This window comes from Ornithorhynchus anatinus, chromosome 6 (genome assembly GCF_004115215.2).
Source record: "Ornithorhynchus anatinus isolate Pmale09 chromosome 6, mOrnAna1.pri.v4, whole genome shotgun sequence".
Lineage (NCBI taxonomy): Eukaryota > Metazoa > Chordata > Mammalia > Monotremata > Ornithorhynchidae > Ornithorhynchus > Ornithorhynchus anatinus.
The window spans coordinates 1174444-1198096 of NC_041733.1; the positions used below are offsets into that span (position 1 = coordinate 1174444).

The 23653-nt window shown below is 60.0% G+C and overlaps 1 protein-coding gene across 1 annotated transcript in view; it reads right to left on the minus strand.

Annotated features, from left to right (window-relative positions):
* Positions 1-8175: 8175 nt before the first annotated feature.
* The window catches only part of BRWD3 (bromodomain and WD repeat domain containing 3), a 53386-nt gene continuing 37908 nt past the window's right edge, over positions 8176-23653 (minus strand). Inside the window, 27 exon segments of the mRNA XM_039912438.1 lie at positions 8176-9133; positions 9136-9201; positions 9204-9658; positions 9779-9919; positions 10460-10557; positions 11782-11945; positions 11947-11994; positions 12344-12694; positions 13507-13574; positions 14322-14485; positions 15210-15411; positions 15648-15678; positions 15681-15702; positions 15795-15823; positions 15825-15884; positions 15886-15909; positions 15911-15923; positions 16167-16203; positions 16206-16266; positions 16268-16287; positions 16663-16818; positions 16941-17002; positions 19556-19575; positions 19577-19668; positions 20462-20482; positions 20485-20543; positions 21529-21653. Coding sequence (XP_039768372.1) covers positions 8843-9133; positions 9136-9201; positions 9204-9658; positions 9779-9919; positions 10460-10557; positions 11782-11945; positions 11947-11994; positions 12344-12694; positions 13507-13574; positions 14322-14485; positions 15210-15411; positions 15648-15678; positions 15681-15702; positions 15795-15823; positions 15825-15884; positions 15886-15909; positions 15911-15923; positions 16167-16203; positions 16206-16266; positions 16268-16287; positions 16663-16818; positions 16941-17002; positions 19556-19575; positions 19577-19668; positions 20462-20482; positions 20485-20543; positions 21529-21653 — 2880 coding nt within the window. The 3' untranslated portion in view covers positions 8176-8842.

Here is a 23653-nt window from a genome sequence, read left to right on the forward strand (position 1 = left end):
AGAAGGTTTAAGCACCACGCTGGGAAGGTGAAGGAAGCCCTTCCACTTGGCTGGATCTGACCCACTGGTGAGGGTGGCCCTCACGTAGCCGGGCGCTTCGCACAGAGTAGACGGTCAGCTCTCCCGAGGCAGGGATCGTGTTCGCTGACCCTACTGGACTCTCCCAAAACAACGCTCTGCACACCGTAGATGGTCAGCTCCTCACAGGCAGGGATCCTGTCTACCGTACTGGACTCTATTTAGAGCATTCATGCATTCAATCGTATAGGAGATAGGGGAAGCAGCCAAATATAAGGACGTGAATATAATTGCTGAGGAGATGAGGTGACTATCCGAGTGTGTAGGTAATATGGACCCAAGTGCATAGGCAGGGACGGAAAATAGGGCAGGGAGATGAGAGGTTAGTCAGTGAAGGGGGAAGGAGCTGCAGGCAGGGGGGAGACCAGAAGCAAGCCGTTGGCGGCGAAAGTGGCGAGATGGAGGTACAACGAATAGGTCGGGGTGGAGAGGAGCACAGCTGGCCGGCTGAGTTGGAACATGAGATCAGCGACGTCAAGTTAGGAGGGAGAGAGTTGACTGAGGGCCTTAAACCCTGAGCTCCTTGTTCATTCATTCATTCAATCGTATTAATTGAGCACTTACTGTGTGCACAGCACTGTACTGAGCGCTTGGAAAGTACAATTCAGCAATAGAGACAATCCCTGCCCACATCGGGCACACAGTCTAGAAGCGGGGAGACAGGCATCAAAACAAGTCAACAGGCATCAATGGCAGGGAAGATATCGACCGAAAATCTGTTCTACTGTACTTCCCCAAGCACGTAGTATGGTGCCCTGAGCACGGTAAGTGTTCAGTAAGTACCACTGATCGATTGGTGAGGTAATAGGTGGGAACTATCGGAGGTTTCTGAGGCGTGGGGAGACCTGCACAGAACAAATTTTTAGGAAAAATAATCCAGGCGGCAGAGTGAAGTATGGACTGAAGTGGCAGGAAGGTCAGCGAGGAGGCTGATGCCATAGTCAAGGTAGGATAGGACAATAATAATAATAATAATAATGGTATTAATACAGGGTGATCTGGCTGTCCCCCGTGGGGCTCACAGTGTTAACCCCCATTTTACAGATGAGATAACTGAGGCACGGAGAAGTTAAGTGGCTTGCCCAAGGTCACACAGCAGACAAGTGGCGGAGCCGGGATTAGAACCCGAGACCTCTGACTCCCAAACACATGCTTTTCCACTAAGCCACGCTGCTTCTCTAGTAAGTATTCATTCATTAACTCGTATTTATTGAGCTCTTACTGTGTGCAGAGCACTGTGCTGAGTGGTTGGAAGGTACAATTCGGCAACAAAGAGAGACAATCCCATAAGGACTTGGATCAGCACGATAGTTTGGATGGAGAGGAAAGGGCTGATTTTGGTGCCGTTGTGAGATGGTAGAACTGACAGAGTTCAGGAGCCGGTGCTTAGAACAGTGCTTGGCACACAGTAAGCGCTTAACAAATACCATCATTATTATTGAATATGTGAGTTGAAAGAGAGGGATGAGTCAAGGATAATACCAAGGTTATAGGTCTGTGAGTCCAGGAAGATGGTGGTGTTATCTACAGTGATGGGAAAGGAGAGGAGAGAATTTAGGTGGAAAAATGAGTTCTGTTTTCAGCATGTGAAGTTTGGCCAAGTAATAATAATAGAAATAATAAAATAATACAAATAATTGTGGCATTTACTAACTGCTTTCTATAGGCCAGGAACTGATCACTGGGGTGATCTCCAGAAGACAAGAGGAAATGTGAGTGCAGAGAAGGGGAGAGGTCAGGGGTGGATCTGGGCTGAAGATGTAGGTTTGGGAATCATCCACGTAGAAATGGTAGTTGAAATGGTGGGAGCGAATGAGTTCTCCAGGGAGTGGGTGTAAAAAGAGAAGAGAAGGGGACCCTGAGGGACCCCCCCCCCCACATTTAGAGGGTGGGAGGCAGAGGGGGACCGAGAAGTGAAGTGACCTGCCCAAAGTCAACCAGCTGACAAGTGGCAGAGCTAGGATTCGTACCCATGACCTCTGACTCCCAAGCCCGGGCTTTTTCCAGTGAGTCACGCTGCTTCTCGGTGTGGTCTGCTGTGGTCTGAGCCCCACCCACCTGGGAAGGCCAGGGAGAGAGGGGCCATGGACAAGACGTGGACAGCTGGGGCCATGGAGGGGGCGGTATTTGCCACGGAGAGGGAGGGGAGAATAAATTCTGACAAGGCCCTCCCTTCTCACCCAGGCCAGTCCCGGGAATCGGCCACCTGCCTCCCTGTTCGATTGGCCATCACCCCATGAACTCTACAAACACCCATCTGCCCCCCTTGAGGGTCTCCACAAAAGGCAGGGAGCAGTGGGCAGGAAGGGAGCGCTGTCCGGCCGGTGGGAGCCACTGATGGTTTCGGGTACGGAGGTGACGTGATCAGAGCAGCCGCCTCCATGGCAGGGGGAGGGATGATGTCTGTTATATACTGTACTCTCCCAAACACTTAATGCAGTGCTCTGCACGTAGTAACCACTCGATAAATACTGAAGGCAGCTGGGGGTGGGGGGGCGAGGAATGGTCCACATGAGCCCTCCCTTTCCTTCTGCTCCCCCTCCCCTCCCCTCAGCACTGTGCTCATTTGTATATATTATTAATTACCCTATTTATTTTGTTAATGAGGTGTATATCTCCCTGATTCTATTTATCTAGATGATGTCTTGTCTTGTTTGCTGTCTGTCTCCCCGGATTAGACCGTGAGCCCGTCATTGGGCAGGGATGGTCTCTATCTGTTGTCGAATTGTACATTCCAAGTGCTTAGTACAGTGCTCTGCACATAGTAAGTGCTCAATAAATGCTATTGAATGAATGAATTCTCCTAGCAGATCGGGGGGAGAATCAGACTGCCCTGAGAAAGGAGCTCTTGGCCTAATGGACAAGATCATGGACCTGGGAGTAAGAAGGATGTAGGTTCTAATCCCGACTCTGCCACTTGTCTGCTGGGGGACTTTAGGCACGGCATTTCACTTCTCTGAGCCTCAGTTCCCTTATTTGTAAAATGGGGATTAAGACTGAGAACCCCTTATGGGTTGACACATATTAAGCACTTAAATACTGTTATTATTATTAGTAGTAGTAATATTATCTCTTAGGAAGGCAGCTTGGTCTGCTGGAAAGAGCACAGGGCTGGGAGTTAGGAGACCTGGGTTCTAGTTCCAGTCTGCTGGGAGACCTGGAGCAAGTAACTTAACCTGTTTGGTCTATTTCCTCAACTGTAAGTAAGTGAGGCATTTGCTAATTATCTTTGCCTGTCTCTCCCATTGGGTTGTATACTCTGAGGGCCAGGAGCTTGGATCTTGCTTCTGTTGTCACCTTCTGAGTGCTCAGTACAGTGCCTGGCTCTCGATAGGAGCTCCATATACACCACTGATTCCTGTCCCAAATGGCTGTCGACCTCCAAAAATGGACAGAGAAGTTACAGATTCAAATGTTTCGGTCCCTGACCCTCTGCCCGGCAAGTTTTTCCCTCTTGGCCCCAGGTAAGAACATCTACCAGGCACCCGTCTTCTTTTTTTTTTTTTAATGTATTTATTAAGCACTTACTATCTGCCAGGCACTGTTCTACGCGTTGGGATAGATGCTAGATAATTAGGTTGGACAGAGTTCCCGTCCCACATAGGGCTCACAATCTTAATCCCCATTTTACAGATGAGGTAACTGAGGCACAGTGAAGTGACTTGTCCAAGGCCACACAGTACACAGTGGTGGAGCCGGGATTAGAACCCAGCTCCTTCTAATTCCCAAGGCCACCAGCGACGGGGATTAATTCCCGCTCCCGTGCTCCTGGGAGCCGGGGTGGAGCAACCTGGGGCGAGGAAAGACCGGATCTGCTCCGGAATCTCCACAGCACTCAGGTGCACGTCTGTAATTTCTTTATGTTACTATGTCCCCCTAGCTAGACTGTAAGCTCCTTGTGGGTAGAGAGCAAGCCTATCAACTTGGTTACACTCTCCCAAGAGTCTAGTTCAGTGCTCTTCACAGAGTAAGCGTTCAATAAATACCACTGATCGATGGACGGATCCAGCTGCTCAAGGCGAAGGGCAGGGTCCTCCGGGTCGGCACCCACCCGGGCCCAGCCTCCCAGGAGCTCCGCCGCCGTCCCCGCCGCCGCCCCGGACCCCACCGCCCCCCGCCGCAATCTAAGCAGTCGCAGCAAAGCAGGATGAGAGCGCTTCATCTCTTTTATTAAGACAATCCCACGGCTGGAAAAATGAAAACATCCTAAATGACATGTGACTTCCAGGAGAAGAAAAAGAGATCGCTAGAAAAGAACTTTACAAATGTACATTTTTTACATTACAAAAACTAACAGCTCATTTGCATATAAATATTCCATTTGGTCTGCCATCATCTCGTGGCATTACAAATCCCTGAAGTAGCTCATCATTTAAAGGGACCTGAGATCGCTCGGGGTGGAGAAGGGAGGGAGGAAGGGAGGGAGGGGAAGACTGACCACGAGGCGCCCGCGCCTCCTCCGAGCCGGAGCGTTTCTGGTGGACTCCTGGGGGGTCCGGTGGAAGCCCCCAGGGGAGGGAGAGCTGGCTCAGTCCGGGAGCTACCGGCGATGGGAGGTGGGGGGATCGGTCATCCCGAGGCTACAAGGGAGGGCTTCCGGGCCCCTGCGGGCTCCCTTCCGCAGCCCCGGTTGGGGGCCGCTCTCTTCCCTCCCTGGAATCTCCCGCCTCTGCTGCCGCAGCCCCCCCCAAAGTCTAGCCCATGCACGTGCACACGTGGTGGTCACCTCTAGTTCAGGGTGGAGTGCGGGCGGAGGCGGTGTTCCCAACCCTCTGACCCAGTTTCCCACCAGAGACGAGCACCAACCGGACCTAAGCATCAGCTCTGGTTGCCTGCCGGGATGTCCCCCCACCCGGCCCCAGCTGGGAAACCGGGCTCCGCGAGGCGAGGCTCTAGGAATTCGCCGGGACCCGGCCCACGGCACCGCCGCCTCGAGACTCTGGCTTCAAAGAGGCACCGGCAAAGCCCGATAGAGAGCCCCCGCCGGGGTCCTGGGATCCATTCCCAGACCCCCCTCCACCCCTCTGGGCCACAGTTCTGAACCTCGACAGTCCAGGGGACGGAGAAACCAAACCAAGACGAGGAGAAGCCGCGAGATGCTACTCAGGCGGAAGCTGGCCACCCATCAGGTGGCCGCCGGTCACCGCCCGGCTGCCTTTGGTGGTCTCAGTTGGGATGGGCAGCCCCATGAGGCCCCGCTCTGGTCCACGCCCTCCCGTCCACCCGCCTTGGCCAGATTCCAGTGTCGGGGAGGCCATGCCCAGGTCAAGATGTTGGGCATCCACTGCCCAACAGGTTTGAGAAGCCAGAGCAGGGAGAGGAGAGGAAGCCTGCCCTGTGGCCCCCGGGGGCCACCACCGACGCCTCAAGTCATACTACTGTCCCTGCCCCCCCCGGAACACAAACACACCCTCTCTCCCTCTCTCTATCTTGCTCTCCTTCAGGGTGAGTTTTCACACTCTAGGAGCATGCCTGGGGTTTGGGTCCTTCACCCCGGCCTGCTGGAAGCTCGCCTCGCTCTCCCCTCCGCTGCCCAATAAGGGTCTGGGCCCGCGTTCACTTGGCTCCGCCGAGCCGGGAGAGGGAGGGACAAGGACGGAGCCGGAGCCGGAAGAAGGATGCTCTCCGGAGGCGAGAGGAGCACCAGTTGAAGGCAGCCACCGCTGGACTGGTGGGTGTCTGTGGGCCTGGCCGATATTTCGGCACCGGGACCCCGGGGAGGGGGCCGGGGGGTACGTGCTCCTTCCTTCTCCCCGCCTTCCTGCCCATGCCAAGTGAACTGGAGAGCCAAGAGGGTTGGGGGAGACTATGTTTCCCGCCCCTACACACACACCCACACACATCCACACACACCCACGCCCACACACACACACACACACACACTAATGTGGGTGCCTGCACGGCATTGTTGGACACAGAGTGGCAGAGCACACTGGCACCAAACTGCCTCACCCGGAACTCTCCCTTGGGCCAAGTGGGCACTGTGCCCAGGGCTGCGACCCCCCCGTCTCACTCCTTTATATCCGGGACATGTCCACCGGTCAGTCCCAACCCCTCCCAGGCAAAGGCACCTCTAGAGCTGGCCACAGCACCCAGCCGAGGCCCGCAGAGATTTGCCTTAGGCCAGAATAAGAGAAGGGGTTCCACTTCCCACCCTCCCTTCTTGCTCCTATGGAAAAAACCATCGCATCGAGATGTCAACTCCCTTTCAGAAAGCCGATCTGAATGCCCAAAGGCGCCCGGCCCCCGCCCCCGTTACCTAAGAACACCCATTTCAGCTCTGGGGTGCAGAACTCCGGGTGAGGGGAGGATCCTGACTCCGAAGGCGTCCTAGCTCTCTTCCCCACCCCATGACCTCCTCCGGACACGCTGTCCGGCAGGGCTGGACCGCGAGCCTGACCTCTGGAGGGACGGAGTGGGGCGGAACTGACGGCTAGACCCCCGCCCCCCCTGGGGAGTCTGCAGGGCTACGAGAGCTGGGTGGGAAGGGGTGGTGGGGAGAGGACTCCCACCAGAGCCGACCTGGTAGTCCGTGGAGGGGAACGGGCCGGGGGAGACGTGTTCAGAGTCCCGGAGGTCGGGATCCAGCAGGAATGTGGGAACGGAGTTCCCCTCCTGGTGGAATTCTCATTTCTCCGGGGCCCTAGAGGTACTCGGTACTGGCAAAACACACACGCACACGAGGACACCCACCTCCACAGGCACACCCACACTGGCACGTGTACGCGCACACACATAAATACACGCACAAGCGGACCCCCATCCCCACCTCTGTACGTGGACACCCATACCTGCATCTGCTTGCACGGCCCACAGGGGCACACCCACAGACCAGCACATGCCCGTGCACACACATAAGCTTGCCCGCTCGCACGTGGGCAAAGATCCTCACTTGCGGACCCCCGCTGGGGCTCGGGGCCCGGCATCCACGGCCACTGACTCAAAACAAAGTGTGCGACAGAGAGCAAGAAAATGACCACAGGTGGGTCGCTCCTCATTTAAAGAAGCCAGATTTGGTAAAAAAACAAAACAAAATAAAAAAACCTCTAAATTAAAAAACAAAACTAGACTCCTGAAAAACATAACTTACTCCCTTCATGCTTCTAAAAGAAAACCCACATGCAAGAACGCAAGAGGATCCATCTCCTGATGAACGCCAGCTGTCCGCGCCATCCAGCACCACGCTCTCGGGAACGGTCCGGCAGCGCATCGGAGATTAACACTAAAGCCCCGGCAAAACGCTGTTTGTTTCACTACCACCTTCACAGTATTGCATTACACAGAAAACACACGCTACAAAAGCACCCTTACTCTCTCTCATCAGCCTACCTCAAACCTAGGAAACAGGACGGGCCGGGGACCCGAGTGGGTCTCTTTCCCCAGATAAACAATGACCGGAGCGGCGGAAGGGCCGTCGTCCTGTCCGGGCGGAGATCCCGGCTCCGGTGCCGGTCAGAGCCCCGGGAGGGGACGCGCTGGGCGGAGGGGGGCGGCCGAGCCGGGGCACCGACTGCGCCTCCCCCTCAGCCCGCCGTTCACCCTCATGCCAGGCTTCCCCCGACTCGCCTGCTCCCCACAAGGCACATCCTCCTGACCTGCGGTGCCACGTAGTGCCCCCAGTCCGGCGCCATGAAGGAAGGCCCCAGAGACGCCAGCGGGGACTTGTAGGCCCATCCCGGGAGGCGGCTGGGGAGGGGAAGGGGCCGCAGACGCGGCTCCGCTCCTCAGAGCAAAATTCCTTCCCTCCGCGATCGCACCTCCGGCCTCTCGCCGAGCATCGGGGCAGAGCGAGAGAGGAAGGAGTGGCGCCCGGGTGGGTGGGAGAACGGGTTCCCCCGTTTGGGGGTACGCTCCGGTCCCACCGGACCGCCGAAGGAGACCACCGTTGCCGCGAGCGACTCCTGCGTTTGGCACCTCTTGTCCGGACTCCGATACGTCCCCAGAGCTCTTTTTTTAATAAAGTTAACGCACACATCAGGACACACCACATCGAAGGTTTGCTACATATATACAAGGCACCAACCCTTTCTCATTTTGTACACGAATTAAGAATCGATGAAAAGCGTAGGTAGATCCCCCCCGCCCCCACCCCCCCAGCCCCCAAAACCTGTTGTATAAATATACTTCGGTTCAGGATAATTTATGGACGTTTTGGCTTGGGAAGAGTAAAATAATCCAAATCCTTCTTACACTCTAGAAACTGTAAACATTTTATAGCTGCCTTTAGGATTGGTGAATTGTGCAAAAGTCGTCATTATTACTGTGAATCGGAATCAAGGGCAGAAACTCGATAAAAGCCCCGGGAGGCGGCGCGGCGTCTGGAGAATGAAAACCCAACGAGGGGAAGGAGGCGGCGGTGAGGCGAGGGGGCGGGGAGGGGTGGCGGTCCGTTCACCACGAAAACGTCACGCTACTCACGAGAAGCTGGAAGCTCCTTTGAACTTAGTGGATCTGTAGTGTGTCGGGTAAGGTGGGGGGAGAGCGGGGGCGGGGAGGAGAGTGGACGCGGACAGAATCTATTTAATTTAAGGCCCGATGAGTAAGGCTTGTTTGGGCAGATGACGGGAGGACGCCTGGAGTCTCCGAACGGGTGACCCCGACGTGGGGAGTTGGGGCGGGGGGGATGAGAGGCGGAGAGTGGGTAGGGCGAGCACCTTTTTGCCTGATAGATTTCCTGGTAAAAATCCCTGCAGTAGAAGGGGGCCACTGAAATTCCTTTACGTTCATCCGGTCCCCCCGCCGGGCGGGCGGGCGGCCCCCGGGGTCAGCAGTTCCAGCCCATGAGGTGGCTCACCCTGGCTTTCTCGGTCATCTTCCGCACGCGGCCCGAGCGCGAGGTGCCCAGGTTCAGCGGGTCGGCGGCGGGCAGGAAGCTGTCGTTGTCCGAGTCGTCGTGGTAGAGCACCGTCCGCCGGCCTTGGTTGCGGGTCCTGATGCCGGGGGGCCGGCCGCCGCCCAGGCCGCCGCGCCCCGTCCACGGGCCCTCCGGCTCCTCGTCCGGGGCCAGGCGGGCCCGTTTGGCTCGGGTGGCCCCCCGGCCGCCTCGCCCCCGGCCGCCCGGCCCCGGCCGCCCCGCCCCCCGCCCCGGCCCCGGCCCCCGCCCCCTCGGCCCCGGCCCCCGCCGGCCCCCGGCCGCGGCGGCCCCAGCGGCCCCAGCGGCCCCGGCCGCCGGCTCCTCTCGTCTTCCAGGGTCTCCTGCCGTCGGCCGGGTCCAGGCGGAACTTCCGCCGGGCCCTCGAAGGGGCCGCTTTGCTGTAGTCGTGGTCCCCATCCACAAAGTCCTGGTCCGTCCGAGACGTGGAGTCCGAGTCGGAGCTGGATGCCGACTCGCCGCTGTCCGATGAGGGAGGGTGAGGCTTCTCTCTCACTTCCTTCTTCTCCCTGTCCTCCTCCTCCTCCTCCTCCTCCTCCTCGTCATCCTCCCCGTCATCGTCCTCATCCCCCTCCTCGTCCCTGCAGCTCTCCTCCTCCTCGGATGCCGAGAGCAGTTTCCTCTTGACTCCGGCCCGAGCCTCTCTGCCTCCGCTGCTGCCAAGGCCACCGTCGTCCCCGTTGCTCAGTGGCCCGTCGGGGGACTCAGCTGCCGGGTGGGAGGGAAGGGTGAGAACGATGCGGGGGGGACGAGGTTGGAGCCGACGGGCGTCGCGCCGACCCCGCGTCCCCGCTTCCCCAAGCCCCATGTCCCGCGCCCTGGGTCTACCTTGTTTTACGGGGGTGACTTTGCCCCGAGGGGTTCTCCCTCTCCCCGGATCGGCGGCGGACCAGTTCGCCGCCGGCGGGACGTCCATCTCCTGGTCCCCGCCGTGCGCGGGGGGCTCTTCTGCGATGTCTGAAACTTCATCTGCACGAGACCGCCGGCTCAGTTCCCGGGGGCCGGGCGTTGGCGGGGCTGTGCCGACCACCCCAGGCCCTTGGGCGGCGTTCCCAGGGTAGGAGGCCGGGCTCTCGTCCGGCCCAGATCCCGGGAAGCGTGTCCCAACTGCCATGGAGCTGGCCCCAGAAGCTGCCCACCCAACCACAGTGAGGTAGGGACAAGAGGGGTTTAGGAGCCAGGCCCGGGGTGGGGGGGGGGTCGCCCGCCCACCCCATCACACCAGGGGAGAGAGGAGAATGGTCGCGGAGCCCGGTCTGGAGGCTGCCCACCCACCCTTCCACATTGGGGGAGGGAGAGGAGGGAATCTCAGAGCCACGCCCAGGAGCCACCCACTGGCCCACTCGGCCACATTAGGAGAAGAGGGGTCTCAGAGCCACACCTGGGGGCCACCTGCCCACCCGCCCAGCCACGTGGGGGGACAGGGAGTGGGTCCGACGAGGGGCCCCCCCGAGACACAATGCAGGGGGAGAAGGGCGATCTTAGAAACAGAAGGGAACTTCTCCTCACCATGAGAGGAGACGGAAGAGCTGGTCCGGGTCAAGGGCAGCGGGGCACTCTGGGCGGTTCTGGGCGGCCCCTTGGTGAACTTCTGCTTTCCCTTCGGGCTGAAGCCAGAACATTTGGGTCCTGAGTGGGCAGCCCCGGGCAGTCACCTGCCAGGCTAACCTCCTCCCGCAGGGCCCGCCGATTCAGACACGGCCCGGCCTCTGGGTCCACCTCTTGTGGCCAACAGCCGGTCGCCGAGCCCAGAGGAGGGCCGGCCCGCTGACGGTCAACTGAACCGGAGCTGCGGACGTGGTCAGCCCAGAGGGCTTTGAAGGGGAGCCTGCCGTCCGTAGCCCTGCCAGCCTGCCGCTCTGCCAGACCCTCTGCCCGTCCCGGGCCGGGTGGAGAGTCCCCACCGGCACACTGAGGTGGTCGAGCCCAGAGACCATCAAATCCTGGGCCCCGACCCGGTGGCCTGCTCAGCTCGGCAAGGTCAGGTCGGGCCTGTCCAGGGCCCTCCCTTGGCCCGGGGAACCATCCTGCTTCTCTGAGCTCTCGGACCCCGTCGGCCGGGCTCCCGGGTACCCGGGCCTCTGAAGCCAGACCGGGTCTCTCGGTCCACCAGCTGGAAATGCCCAACTTTCCAAACTACTCACTGGGCATCACTCTCACCTCTGATCCTTTGCTCACGCCCCCCCCCTCCTGCCCGGAACTCTCTCTTCGTCTTCCAAGTCCAACTAAAGCTGAATCTCCTCCAGGAAGCCTTCCCCGATTACCATCCCCACCAACCCATTTCCCTGCCCTCCCGCATCACCTTTGCATTTGAGTCCTCATTCTCTAAGCAGCTTACTTCCTCGCCCCGCCCCGTCTCCCTCCTCACTCTGCCCACGACACCCACATACCCACAGCCCTGACATCCGTATCCTCATGCTCGGTGCCCAACCCTACCTGTATTTTTTCTGAAGTCCTTCTCCCCCGTTAGACCGAAAGCGCGGCGAGGGAAGGGACCTACTTACTATATTGTAATCTCCCAAGCGCTCAGTACAGCGCTTGTACTCTGTAAACCCTCAGTGTGTACCACGGACTGATCGACCGATTGCTTATCATTCATCCCCTTGGAAAATTCAGGGCACGGGGACAAGGAAATGAGGGGAGGGGAGGAGGCCGAGGGCGAGGGAAGCGAGGCCATTTGGGGCCGGGGTCCCTCCACGTGTAAAGGGCCCCTTCCGGGCTCCCCCCGTTCCTCCCCCGTGTGGCTTTTGCAATTTGGACCTTAATATATTTCACAAACAACTCCCCGAACCGGGGCCGAGTCCGGATGTTCCGCGTGTGGGGAGGCTGACCTGGACGCCCGACTGCTGGCCGGGGAGCTGCCGTCGCTGCCGTCCCCGGCCGTCCGTCTCCGCCACCGCCCGCTGCTAGCTGCTGCTGCGCAGCGCTTGCGGTAGCGAGGCCTCCTCCGCCCCCGGCCCCGCGGAGCCGCCTTGTACTCGGGAATGATGTTTTTGAATGTGGTTTTCAAACAAGGCCGACAGCCGCAGGGTCATGCTGTAGATCTGGAAAGGGGCAAGGCCTGGACGTTGGTGGTTCGGTGGCTACAGCGGCTTCCGGCCTCTCTCCCGCAGAAACAGAAACAGCAGCCCCAGCAGCCGCACCCGAGCGGTTGCTCGGGGCTGGGGAGAAACCGGACTGGACGGCAGGCCCGCCGCAAGGCCCCGACCGCCTCTTCGTCCAAGGCCCTCTGCATCCTCCCCCCTCCCGCTGTCCGAGGTCATCCCGGGGGGCAGGCGAGCCGGACCCATGCACGGTTCCCTCCTGGAAGTGCTCCCTGGCCGGTTTCTACGGCAGGCGCTTGGGATGAACCGGACCCATGTGGTGAGAGGGGGGAGGGAAGGGGGCCCATACCCTGGACCTCTTGTTTGGCGTGTAGGCCTTGGAGTTGGTGAAGATGAGGCGGATGTCCTTGTAGAACTCCAGGGGGCTGGCGTATTTCCCCGCCTCCAGCGTCTGCTTCACGGTGCTGAAGTCCATGGGCGGGGTGACGGCTTGGTGGTCCCGAAGGTCCTGTCGACACAGCCCGGGATCGTCACCTGAAGACCACCCAGATGTGGGCCCCCCGCCAAGCCCCGGGCATCGCCCAAGTGCCCCTAGCACACGCGGTCTGGGTCCCCGGGGGCCCGGGCACCGCGGGCTGGAGGGGAGGGTCGGTGGCCGTGTCCCGGACTGGCGCTGGGGCAGACCCGTCCCTCTGTGACGCTACCCACGGTTCGGAGCCCAGCAAACCAAAGCCTCTGGAGCTGCGCGGCACAGCCCGATGGGCGGGGTGTTAGCCGGGTGCGGAGGCGCCGGGCCCCGCGGCGCCGGCGGTGGGGACGTGCGATCGATCGTCCCCGGGGACCCCATCCTCTAGGCGGTCGGCTGGGCACCCTCCGCGTGGGGTGGGCAGGGAAGGTTCTGTGGCCAGGAACCCGCCCGCAGAGGCAGGACGGACCTTGCTCAGGAGGCTCAAACAGGGGCAGGGGCATCCCGGGGCAGGTCTCGGGGAATCAACCGAGGCGGCCCCGCTCCTGCCCTGTAGACCACCCCTCCAGTGGGCCGCAGGGCCACCCCGCTGCCCCTGAGCTCCACCTCGGCCAACTGACTCCTGGGGTCCCGGGGTCCCACGCGGGCTTCCATCCAGGATCCTGCAGCCCCGCTCCGCCCCACCCGCCTCCCGTCCCGAGGTGCTGACGTGGTATTGGCACTGCCCGAAGGGCCCCGCCAACAGAGGGGCCCCGAGGTCGCGGGTGACTCAGGCAACTTCCCACATCGGGACCCGGGGTGGGTGGCGGCCGGCAGAGTGGGTGGCTGGCAGAGGACCCAGGCAGGAGGCGGGCGCTGGACCAGTCCCATCCGCGGTGGGCAGAGAGAGTCCAGGTGAGGCCCGCATGTCCCGTCCCTAGTAGCGTGGCGCTGGGAAACAGAGAGCCGGGGCCGAGCGCTCCTGAGCCGCCGCCGAACACGCTCTCCGCGGCCCACGCCATCCTGGAAGCCGCTTCCGGGAGCAGATCCGTCTATCGAGCCGACACCTCCGTGTCGCGGGGCAGGGCGAGGCCCGATGCTCCCCGGGCCCGCCGGGCGTGGAAGGAGCGGGACCCTGTGGGCCGACAGGCCACAGCAGCCACGGCAGGGGCCGGGGGTGGAGTGCTAAGAACTCCAGAGCAGCCGCGGGGTGGGAGAGGAGGAAGTGATACCTGAGCGGAGTCGGGCCCTACCGGAACGAGGCGCAAAGCTATCCCGCACGGCCACACCTGCGTGTCCCCCCGGATCAAGCACAAAACACAACCCAAGCGTTGCGTCTCCGAGATGGGGGGCGGGCAGGCCTACCGCGAGGGAAGAGACGTCTCCTGCGGGGCTGTCCTCGTCGGGGGGTTCCGGCGGCCGTCCTTCGGGCCGGGGGCTGGCCCTGGCAGGGAGAGGCCCGCGTCGGGCATCCAGGCCGTCAGGCAACGGCCGGAGGGCGGAGGACACTGGGTCACCGATTCGCGGTACAGCGGGACCTCAGTTCTCTTGCCTTGTCACCCTCTCCGGCGCACGACTGCGCCTCCCTGACCTCAGGGGGTCCAAATCTGAGGCCCCGACGTCCAAAAAGGGCTTTGGGGAGCGAGACACAGCACCCCTGGGACTCTGAAACATTCGATGCTTGTGCGGCGCGTTCAGTGCACGCGTTGCACGAGTGTGCGAGCAGGGACTAGGAGGAGATTTTGGGAAATGGCTGGGCCGTGTCGGCGTGGAAGCCTGCGCCGGAGACCGCCCGCGGCGCGGGCAACAAGGCCTTCACTGGAATGGGACCCTAGTCACCCCCTACTCCCTTTCGCTCCCGCCGGGCATGCCGCGCACTCACTGCGCTGGGAGAAAGCGGTCCGCCGCGGCTGGCTATGCCGGAACGGCTCCTGAATCTTCCCGCTCGTAGACTGGGAGCTCAGGAGACTCCTGGACAATTGCCCGCTGCCAGGCTGCCAGTCGGCCGCCCCCGCTCTGCCGGGCGCCCCCACCGCCCCGCCGCCCCTGCACATTTTAGGGGAGACGGGCCTATAGGCGGGGCGCGGAGTTGCTCCGGGCCGCTCGCTGCCCCTCGGCCTCCTGCCCCTCGGGAGCGGGCAGGGGAGGAAAGGGGTGGGTGACCCGAGGCCTCTCCCCCGGGATGCTGCCACACAGGACCACGAGGGATAGGGGCTGGGCTTTAACCCCCTTCTGACCACGAGGTGGCCTGCGGCCAGAGGGTCAGCCAAACAGGACAGTCCTCAAGAACGACCAGTGGCGCCCAGGGCGCAGTGCCCCCGGAGCACCCCCGAGCATAAAGGGGGAAGGGACAAGGCCCAGGGTTTCAGGGGGACTCTAGCCTGAACAAGCCAGGCCCCGCAGGCTCCTCCGCCTGACACGTATTTGGCTTTGATCACGGCGGCACACCCCATCATCACCGGATCCCGAATCCCGGCCACGGCCCTCTCTTCGTCGAGCGCGGGGAGGGGTCGGGGGTAGCGGGCTGACCGGAGTACTCACTCTCCTTCCAGATGATTCCCGGGGCCCGTCCGAATCCCACGTCGCCACCTCTGTCTCCTAATCACGAGAAAGAGGATCTTCGCATCCGAACGCTGAGAATGCAATGGAATACCCCGGGGCCAGGGGGCAGGGGATGGGCAATAGGAATCCGTGGGGGCGATGGAGGAGGGATCAGGGCGCTGCCGGTCAGCAGAAAAGATGGGTCGGGGAAGACCGATACCGACCGCACCGAGGGCCGAGGACAGCTTGCCAGCCCCTCTCGGCCCCTATTGGTCCCCGATCCCCGGCTAGGGCGGGCAGATCTCCCGAAACTGGAAGCACGGGGTCCCTTCCTCCCGGGTGCCCGGGCCGCTCGGCCTCGCCGACCCCAGCCCAGCCCCCGCACGCCAGAAGCCCGCCGAGCCCTGGCTGCTGGCCCCTTCGGGAGTGAACTGCAGGGGGTGTGAGAGGGTTCGGGAAAGGCCCAGGGCACCCAGCAGGGCCGACCAACCGTGCGTTCGCCGGCCCCCACCGGGCCACAGTACCACCAGCCCCCTGCCGTACTTAGCCTGGCGCCGGCCCGGCTGGCCTCGCCGCCCGCTTCTGACCGAACCTCGCCTGCTGCACCCCCGCCCCCACGGCCGCCACTGGCCGCCCTCACCTCCTCCTCGTCAGGCGCTGCTCAGGCCTTCGGCCTTCACCTTGTTAGTACGTGTCCAGGGATGTCCGAACAGCTCTGGTCCCTGCAACCCAAGCACCGCCGTTCAGAAGCCTCGCCGCTGAGGAGGCTTCGCGGCCGGCCGCCGCCGGCCCCGTCGCCCGCCAGGCTTCCTACCCGATGAAGCGGAGCAGGACGTCGGTGACCGATTTTGGCGGCTTTGACGATCGGGCTGTTGGGCTCGTTGAAGGTCCGAGCGTTATGCTCTAATGTAGCGCACCTCCCACATCAAGCGCAGAGATCCTCCTGCGGGAACAGATCCCACCCCCACGCGCTCAGCTGAGGGCACCGTCACCCCGGGGGCGCCGCCACGCCGCTCTCCGAACCAGGGTCTCCCTGGACCGCCGACCTTTCCGACGTGCCCACGCAACGGGACCGGGGGCCCCCGGGGACCGACGGGGAGGCTCCCGAAGGCGATGGGGGCCGGGATGGGCTAGAACACGCCGGCCCGCGGCGGAGGGGCGCGGTGACAGACGAACGGACTCTCACCGGTAGAAGCGGTTTTCCAGTCTCCTCCTGATGGTGTGAGGTCGGTGGGGTACGCGACCACAGTGCAATACAGCGGGTAAGCGCTCAGGTCCACGGGGACGGGCGAAGGGGCTGGCAAAATCTGGGGGCCGCCGAGACCGGAAGGCATGAACCCCGGGCGACGCCACCTGGCGCTTCAACCGACCGGACCCTGGTTCCCCTCCAGGCTGTGGGCTGAACCCTCCCGCTCCAGAACCAGGAGAGGAGGAAGAGGGGCGGGAGGAGGGGAGCAGGAGAAGAGGCAGAGGAGGAGGAGGCCAAGGGAGGCAGGCCGGACCCCCTCCGGGCACACCCAACCCTCCCGCCGGCCATCTGGAGATGTCGGAGGGAGCAGCGGCCGGGACCACGGGCGGGCACTTTCCGCAGAGACGGGCATCATCTCGCCGCTCCGCGGAACGACACCCCCGGCCGGGCGGGTCCCGGCAGGCGGCCGGGCTCTGGGGTCTGGGGCTCGTACCCAGGGTGAGCAGGTGACCGATGCCCCGGATGACGCGCTGGCACTCCTCATCTCGGGAGCGGGCACCCCACTCCCCCTCCTGCGGTTGGTACAGCAGGGCCGTCAGCTCCTCTGGAGACACCGGGACGCTGGCCCCCACTTCCTCGGGAAAGGCCGCTGGGAGAGAGACGCCGGAGACGTCAGCTCTCCGGCCCCGACCACCCCTTCACGCCTCCTCCTTCCGACCCCCGAGTTTCCCCCCTCCCTGGGGGCGATGGGTCTTCCCGAGGCACCCTTACTTCCTTCTGGAATCGGCTCCATGTCCCACGGGCTCATCTTCTCTCTCTCGTTGTTGTCCCAGCTGTTGGGGACAAGGAATCCAGGTCCCGTTCCCCGGTACCCCCGGCCCGGTCCGCGGGAGGGTAGAGGGACGGGTGGGGGGGAGGGGGCGGGGGAGGGGCGGGAGGGAACTCCCCCGGGAGCCCGCTCCGCATGCTCAATTAGTTCTCGTGCCGACCGGGCGCCGACACTGTACTGAGCGCTTGGGAAGAGTGGAAGTACAATCCCTGCCCTCGAGGAGCTCACAGTCCTAGCAAGGGGGTACAGACACCAACCTCGGAAAAGGGACCCCAGTCCATTAGGTAGCCTAGAGCTCCAGCCCCCTGAGCCCTGCAGAGAATAATAATAATGATGATAAATAATAATAATAATAATAATAATTGTATGTTTTAAGCGCTTCCTGGGGGGCCAAGCCCTATACTAAGCGCTGGGGGAGTTCAGGTGCTGGGGAAGCGGTAATGGCCTAGATGAAGAGACCTTGGGCCTGGGAGTCAGAGGACCTGGGTTCTAATCCCGGCTCTGCCACCTGTCTGCTGTGGGGCCTCGGTCAAGTCACTTCACTTCTCCGGGCCTCAGTTTCCTCATCTTCAGAATGGGGATTCAACACCCGTTCTCCCTACTACTTAGACCGTGAGCCCCACGTGGGACCTGATGATCTTCTGTCTAACCCAGCTCTCAGTGCAGTGCTCGGCACGTAGTGATCACTTAATGAATACACAGTTAATCATTCAGACAAGCGGCAAGTGGCGAGCAGGATTAGAACCCCGTTCCTCTGACTCCCGAGGCCAGTGGCCTTTGCCGACCCGGGCATGATTTGGGCAGGCTGGTGACCGGGAGGAGCCCCCCGCAGCCTCACATCAAGGGTCCGACCTGGGCCGTGGATCTCGTGCCTGTGGCTGACCCAAAGGGATGGCATCCGGGGGCTCGGGCGAGCACCCCGGGAGCTCGGGTTTGGAAGGGGGAGGTGGGTGTGAGCACAGTGCCCGGGGGCAGCGTGGGCATCTAGGGCTCAATGGGCATGGAGGGCAGGGGAGAGGGGCTGTGCCCCCAGGAGGTTGAGGGCTGTGCGTCACCCGCTACAACGTGACATCCGCGAGGTGGGGATTGTGGCCACTAGCTCTTTCCAGTGCTCCGTACAGTGCTCCGCACACGAGAGACTGGAAGCTCCTCAAGGGGGGGGGAGGGCGTGTCCTTGAGACTGTAACCCCACCTGATTATCTTGTACCCACTCCGGCGCTTAGTACAGTGTATAGCACCGAGTCAGCACTTCAATGCCACAGTTATTATTATTATCGCGTCTCCTAACTCTAATCAATCCATGATATTTATTGAACACTTATGTGCAGAGCACTGTACTAAGCGTGTCAGCTCGCTGTGGGCAGAGAATGTGCCTGTTTACTGTTGTATGGTACTCTCCCAAGCACTTAGTACAGTGCTCTGCACAAAGTAAGCGCTCAATGAATACGACTGAATGAATCAATCGATCGATATTCCCCCAAATGCTTTCTAGAATGCGCTGCACACAGTAGACTGGAAGCTCCTCAAGGGGAGGGACCATATGTCCTTGAGACTGCAACCTACCTGGTTATCTTAATAATAATAATAACATTTATTAAGCGCTTACTATGTGCAAAGCACTGTTCTAAAGCGCTGGGGTTGATACGAGGTAATCAGGTTGTCCCGCGTGGCTCACCAGTCTTCATCCCCATTTTCCAGAGGAGGTAACTGAGTCACAGACGAAGTGAAGTGACTTGCCCAAAGTCACACAGCTGATAAGTGGCAGAGCTGAGATTAGAAACCATGACCTCCTCACTCCCAAGCCCGGGCTTTTCCACTAAGCCACGCTGCTTCTCAATCTTGTATCTACACCAGCGCTTAGTACAGTGCATAGCACAGAGTCAGCACTTAAACATTACGTTATCATCAAGTCTACAACTCTATTTAATCAATCAAGTAGTATTACTGAGCACTTTCTGTGTGCAGAGCCCCGTACTAAGCGCTTCTCCCATGCTGTGTGACGCAGCTTGGCTTAATGGACACAGCATGGGCCTGGGAGTCCGAAGGTCAGGGGTTCTAATCCCGGCTCTGGCACTTGTCAGCTGTGTGACCTTGGGCAAGTCACTTCACTTCTCCGTGCCTCATTTACCTCAGCTGTAAAATGGGGATCGAGACTGTGAGCCCCATGTGGACAGGGATCGTGTCCAACTCGATTTGGCTTGTACCATCCCGGTGCTTAGCGAGTACAGGACCTGGCACGTAGTAAGCGCTTAACAATACCATAATTAATTAATTATTCCCCCAAATGCTTAGGACAATGCTCTGCACACAGTAAAGCACTCATTTAAATGCCACTGACCCGCTGATTGACTGTGGGTTCTGGGTGCACTGCAGAGGCCAGCCCTCAACTCTACCCTGGGCACCGTTCTCCACTGCACACCGTAACCCTGAAAGGCACTGTGGGGGTGCTCTGGCCTATGTGCCGGGGGAAGCTGCACTCACTGCACGCTGCAACAACACCGGAAGGAGATGTCAGGTTGCTTGGGCGGCTTATATTGTCCACGGGAACCGTACTCACTGCACGCTGTAGCACTGGAGAGGAGCTGTCAGGATACTCCGGCTGGAAAGGTTGCTGGCTCTCCACGTCCCCGAACCACCAGGCATCGTCTATTATACTGCGAAAACGATCCCCTGGGACCCAAATAGTCGCTTCAGCCCCCGGCTCGTTGGGGGGTCGGGGTGAGGAGGAAGAGGAGAAAGGGAGAGCAGGCAGGAGGCGGTGGTGATGACCTGCTGCTCAGGGGCCTCAAAAGCAGACTGTCAACCCGAACCCAGCTCTGGCTTCGCGGTTCTCACGGAGGCCCCCCACCTCTTCCCGCGATACTCATCGCTGCCCGAGGATGATTTCCTATTTCCCGGGGGATTCCTGTTTCCGCCCCACCCCTGGATTTCACCGCCACACCCAGGTGCCCTCCGGTTCCCAGATCGACGTCCGCCTTCTCCCATGGTCAGGAGCCGTGGGAGGGAGATGATGGTCCAGCCAGGGAAGGCAGCGGCTGGCCCCCTTCCCCTAGCTGAGAGCTGGCTCTTCTCTGCTAAATGGTCACTTGGCCTGGCACGGCACCCTCAGCCAGAGCGGCGGCCGTCCCGGGCAGCCCAACGCCCGACCGGCACTTGCCAACCCGTGTCTTCAGCGGGAAGCACGGCGGCCTTTCACCATCTTTTCCACCCAGTCGGAACCGGGGCCCGGGGGAGGTAATGAGCCGAGGCCCAGGCACGGTGCTCCCCAGAGGAAAGGCAGGCCTCCCGCTCCGCGGGGCCGGGGGAAAGGCTCGCGGCCAGAGGCCAGGCTGCCCGCTCCCCGGCACTGGCGGAAATACTTCCTGTCCGCGGGATCTGAGAGACAGGCCACGTGGACGAAACGGAGCTTACCGCCGGCTGGCGGTCAGCAGGGGAAGACGGGTCGGGTAGAGAGGGCACGTACCAATCTGCCAGTTCCGTTCTTGGCCTCGTTATAGAACTGATGCAGCACGAGGAAGTCAATGACGTCCGGCATATCGTGGTACCTGCGGCCGGAGCAAAACGTCGCTCGCGGCGCGCCGAGCCCAGGTCGGCCCCCCTGCTGGGCCTCGCTCTCGTCTCTCGCGCCGCCGACCCCTCGCCCGGACCTCCCTCCCCCATCGTCTCTGACGGGCACTGCTCTTCCCATCTTCGAAGCCCTATTCGAACCCTCTCTCTTCCAGGAAGCCTTCCCTGCCTTAACCTCTCATCTCCCCACCCTGCATGCCTCCCAATTGCACTTCATTATTTTCCTCATCAAAGAGATGATGGGGTACTTCACCCCGGCCCCTGCTCCACATAGCACTTATAGACATTTCTTTACATACCACTGCTTCCCCTTCCTGTAATTTGAGTGTCTGCCTCCTCCTGCTTGGACTGTAAGCTCCTTATGGGCAGGGATCGTGTCTACCAACTCTGCTGAATTATTGTCTCCCAAGCGCTCAGTACAGTGCTGTGCACATCGCAGGTGTTCAATAAATACTGCTGATTGAGCCAAACACCTTGCAACCAAAAATACCTTTCTCATGACACCCAAACAACCACACACACACACCTCCCCAACACACACGCCTGACCGAAAGAGCGGGAGACCTGCATTCTAGTCCCCAGTGTTCCGGACCTGCTGTGTGACCGTGGACAAGTCCCTTCACCTCTCTGGGCCTCAGTTTCCTCCTCTGCAAAATGGGGACAGGGTCGCTGCCGCCCTCCTTCCTGGTGGGATAGGCAGCGTGTCCTATCTGATATCCACCTCAGCATTGAGCCCAATGCTCAGCCCAAAGGACGTGCTGAATCGAGGCCATGCCTGACTAACAGATGGATGCCTTAGCTTTTAGATCCTTGGAGCTGGCTCCTGAGCACCAATGTTGGCCCGCAGGATCAGAACCAGAATCGGTGTTCTCGGTAGCTACGGGAATCTCAAGGGGGCTAGGGAGGTGCCCGGTGACCCGGGGCCCGACTAGGGGCCCTGGAGTGGCACCCGCCGCTACTCACTTGATGGAGAAAGCCTCTCCGGTCATCTTGCCTGAGGTCGGCTCGAGGAAGGCCAATTTCAGGCAGCAGAGAGTGGGCGGCCCCACCTCGTATTTGATGCCCACAGTCTTCACCAACTCTTGTTCCTGGGAGGACGACACCACCCCGACCCCTGGTCACTCCCCACCCGGCCCTCACACTCTCTCGTGTTCCCGCCGCCACCGGCCGAGGGCCCATCGGCCTCCCCCGCTCCGCGAGGCCCCCCGGGAACGGAGCCCGTGACACCGCCGGACCCATCTGCCTTCGTTACCCTATTTATTTTGTTAATGAATTGTACATCGCCTTGATTCTATTGAGTTGCCATTGTTTTTACGAGATGTTCTTCCCCTTGACGCTGTTTAGTGCCATTGTTCTTGTCTGTCCGTCTCCCCCCGATTAGACTGTAGCCCGTCAAACGGCAGGGACTGTCTCTATCTGTTGCCGACTTGTTCATCCCAAGCGCTTAGTACAGTGCTCTGCACATAGTAAGCGCTCAATAAATACTATTGAATGAATGAATGAATGAATGAATCTGCCGGACGGTCGGCCCCCTGTCCGACGCCTCCGAGCTGCTCGATCGGCTCTCTCGCCCCGACTCGTCCTCATTCCCCTCCCACCACATTCGGGCCCCTGCGTGCTTCACTCCTCTAATGCCAATCTACTCTTTCTGCCTCTATCTTGTCTCTCTCACAGCTGAGCGCTTGCCCAGAGCCTCCCTCGTGCCTGGAATTCCTCCTTCACATCGATCAACCAATCAATGGTATTTATTGAGAGTTTACTGTATGCACAGCACTGTAGTAAAGGGTCGGGAGAGTACTAGTTTAGTGGAAAGAGCACAGACCTGGGAGTCAGAGGGTGTGGGTTCTAGTCAGTCAATCATATTGATTGAGCGCTTACTGTATGCAGAGCACTGTACTAAATGCTTAATCCCAGCTCTGCCACTTGTCTGCTCTGTGACCTTGGCAAATCACTTAACTTCTCTGGGCCTCAGTAACCTCATCTGTAAAATGGGGATTAAGACTGTGAGGCAGGGATCACGTCTGACCTGATTAGCTTGTATCTACCTCAGCCCTTGGAACAGTGTTTGGCACAGAGTAAGTGCTTAACAAACACCACAATTAGCTCACTGTAGGCAGGAAACTTGTCTACCGACTCTGATGTATTGTACTCGCCCAAGCGTTCAGTACAGTATTCTTCACAGACTAAGTGCTATTTTGTTAAAGAATTGTACATCGCCTCGATTCTATTTAGTCGCCATTGTTTTTACGAGACGTTCTTCCCCTCGACTCTATTTATCGCCATTGTTCTCGTCTGTCCGTCTCCCCCGATTAGACCGTAAGCCCGTCAAACGGCAGGGATCGTCTCTATCTGTTGCCGACTTGTTCATTCCAAGCGCTTAGTACAGTGCTCTGCACATAGTAAGCGCTCAATAAATACTAGTGAATAGAAAGCGTTGGTGATGAGGATGAGGTGGTAGACCTGATCCCTGCCCACAAGGAGCTTACAAGGGGCAGACAGACATTAAAATAAATTACAGATACACACACAAGTGCTGTAGGGCTGAGGGGAGAGGTGAATAGCAAATGTATGAAGGGTACAGATCCGACCGTATAGGTGGTGCAGAAGGGAGAGGGAGTGAAATAAGGGCTTAGTCGGGGAAGGCTCCTCAAAAGAGACGTGAGGTTTACAAGTCAGCAAGCCTTACAAGTAAGGGTTTGAAGGTGGGGGAGTGGTGGTCTGTCGGACACGAAGGGGGAGAAAGTTCTGGGTCAGAGGGAGAACGTGGGCGAGAGGCTGGCAGTGAGATAGAGGAGATCGAGGTACAGAGAATAGGTCGGCACTAGAGGAACGATGTGTGTGGGCTGGGCTGTAGAAAGAAATCTACCTGACTTCTAGGCCCTACTAAAACCACACCTTCTCTAGGAAGCCTTCCCTGACTAACCTCTCATCATCCCACCCGATCTTCTCCCCTTTCTGCCACTGCTGCATTTCGGGATCACCTAAGCACTGGGTTACTCACTCCCCTCTGGCCTCATTCCACTTAGGGTCGTAGCTCAAACAGACTTCCCAATATGCAATTTATTTTCAAGTCTGTCTCCCCGACAAG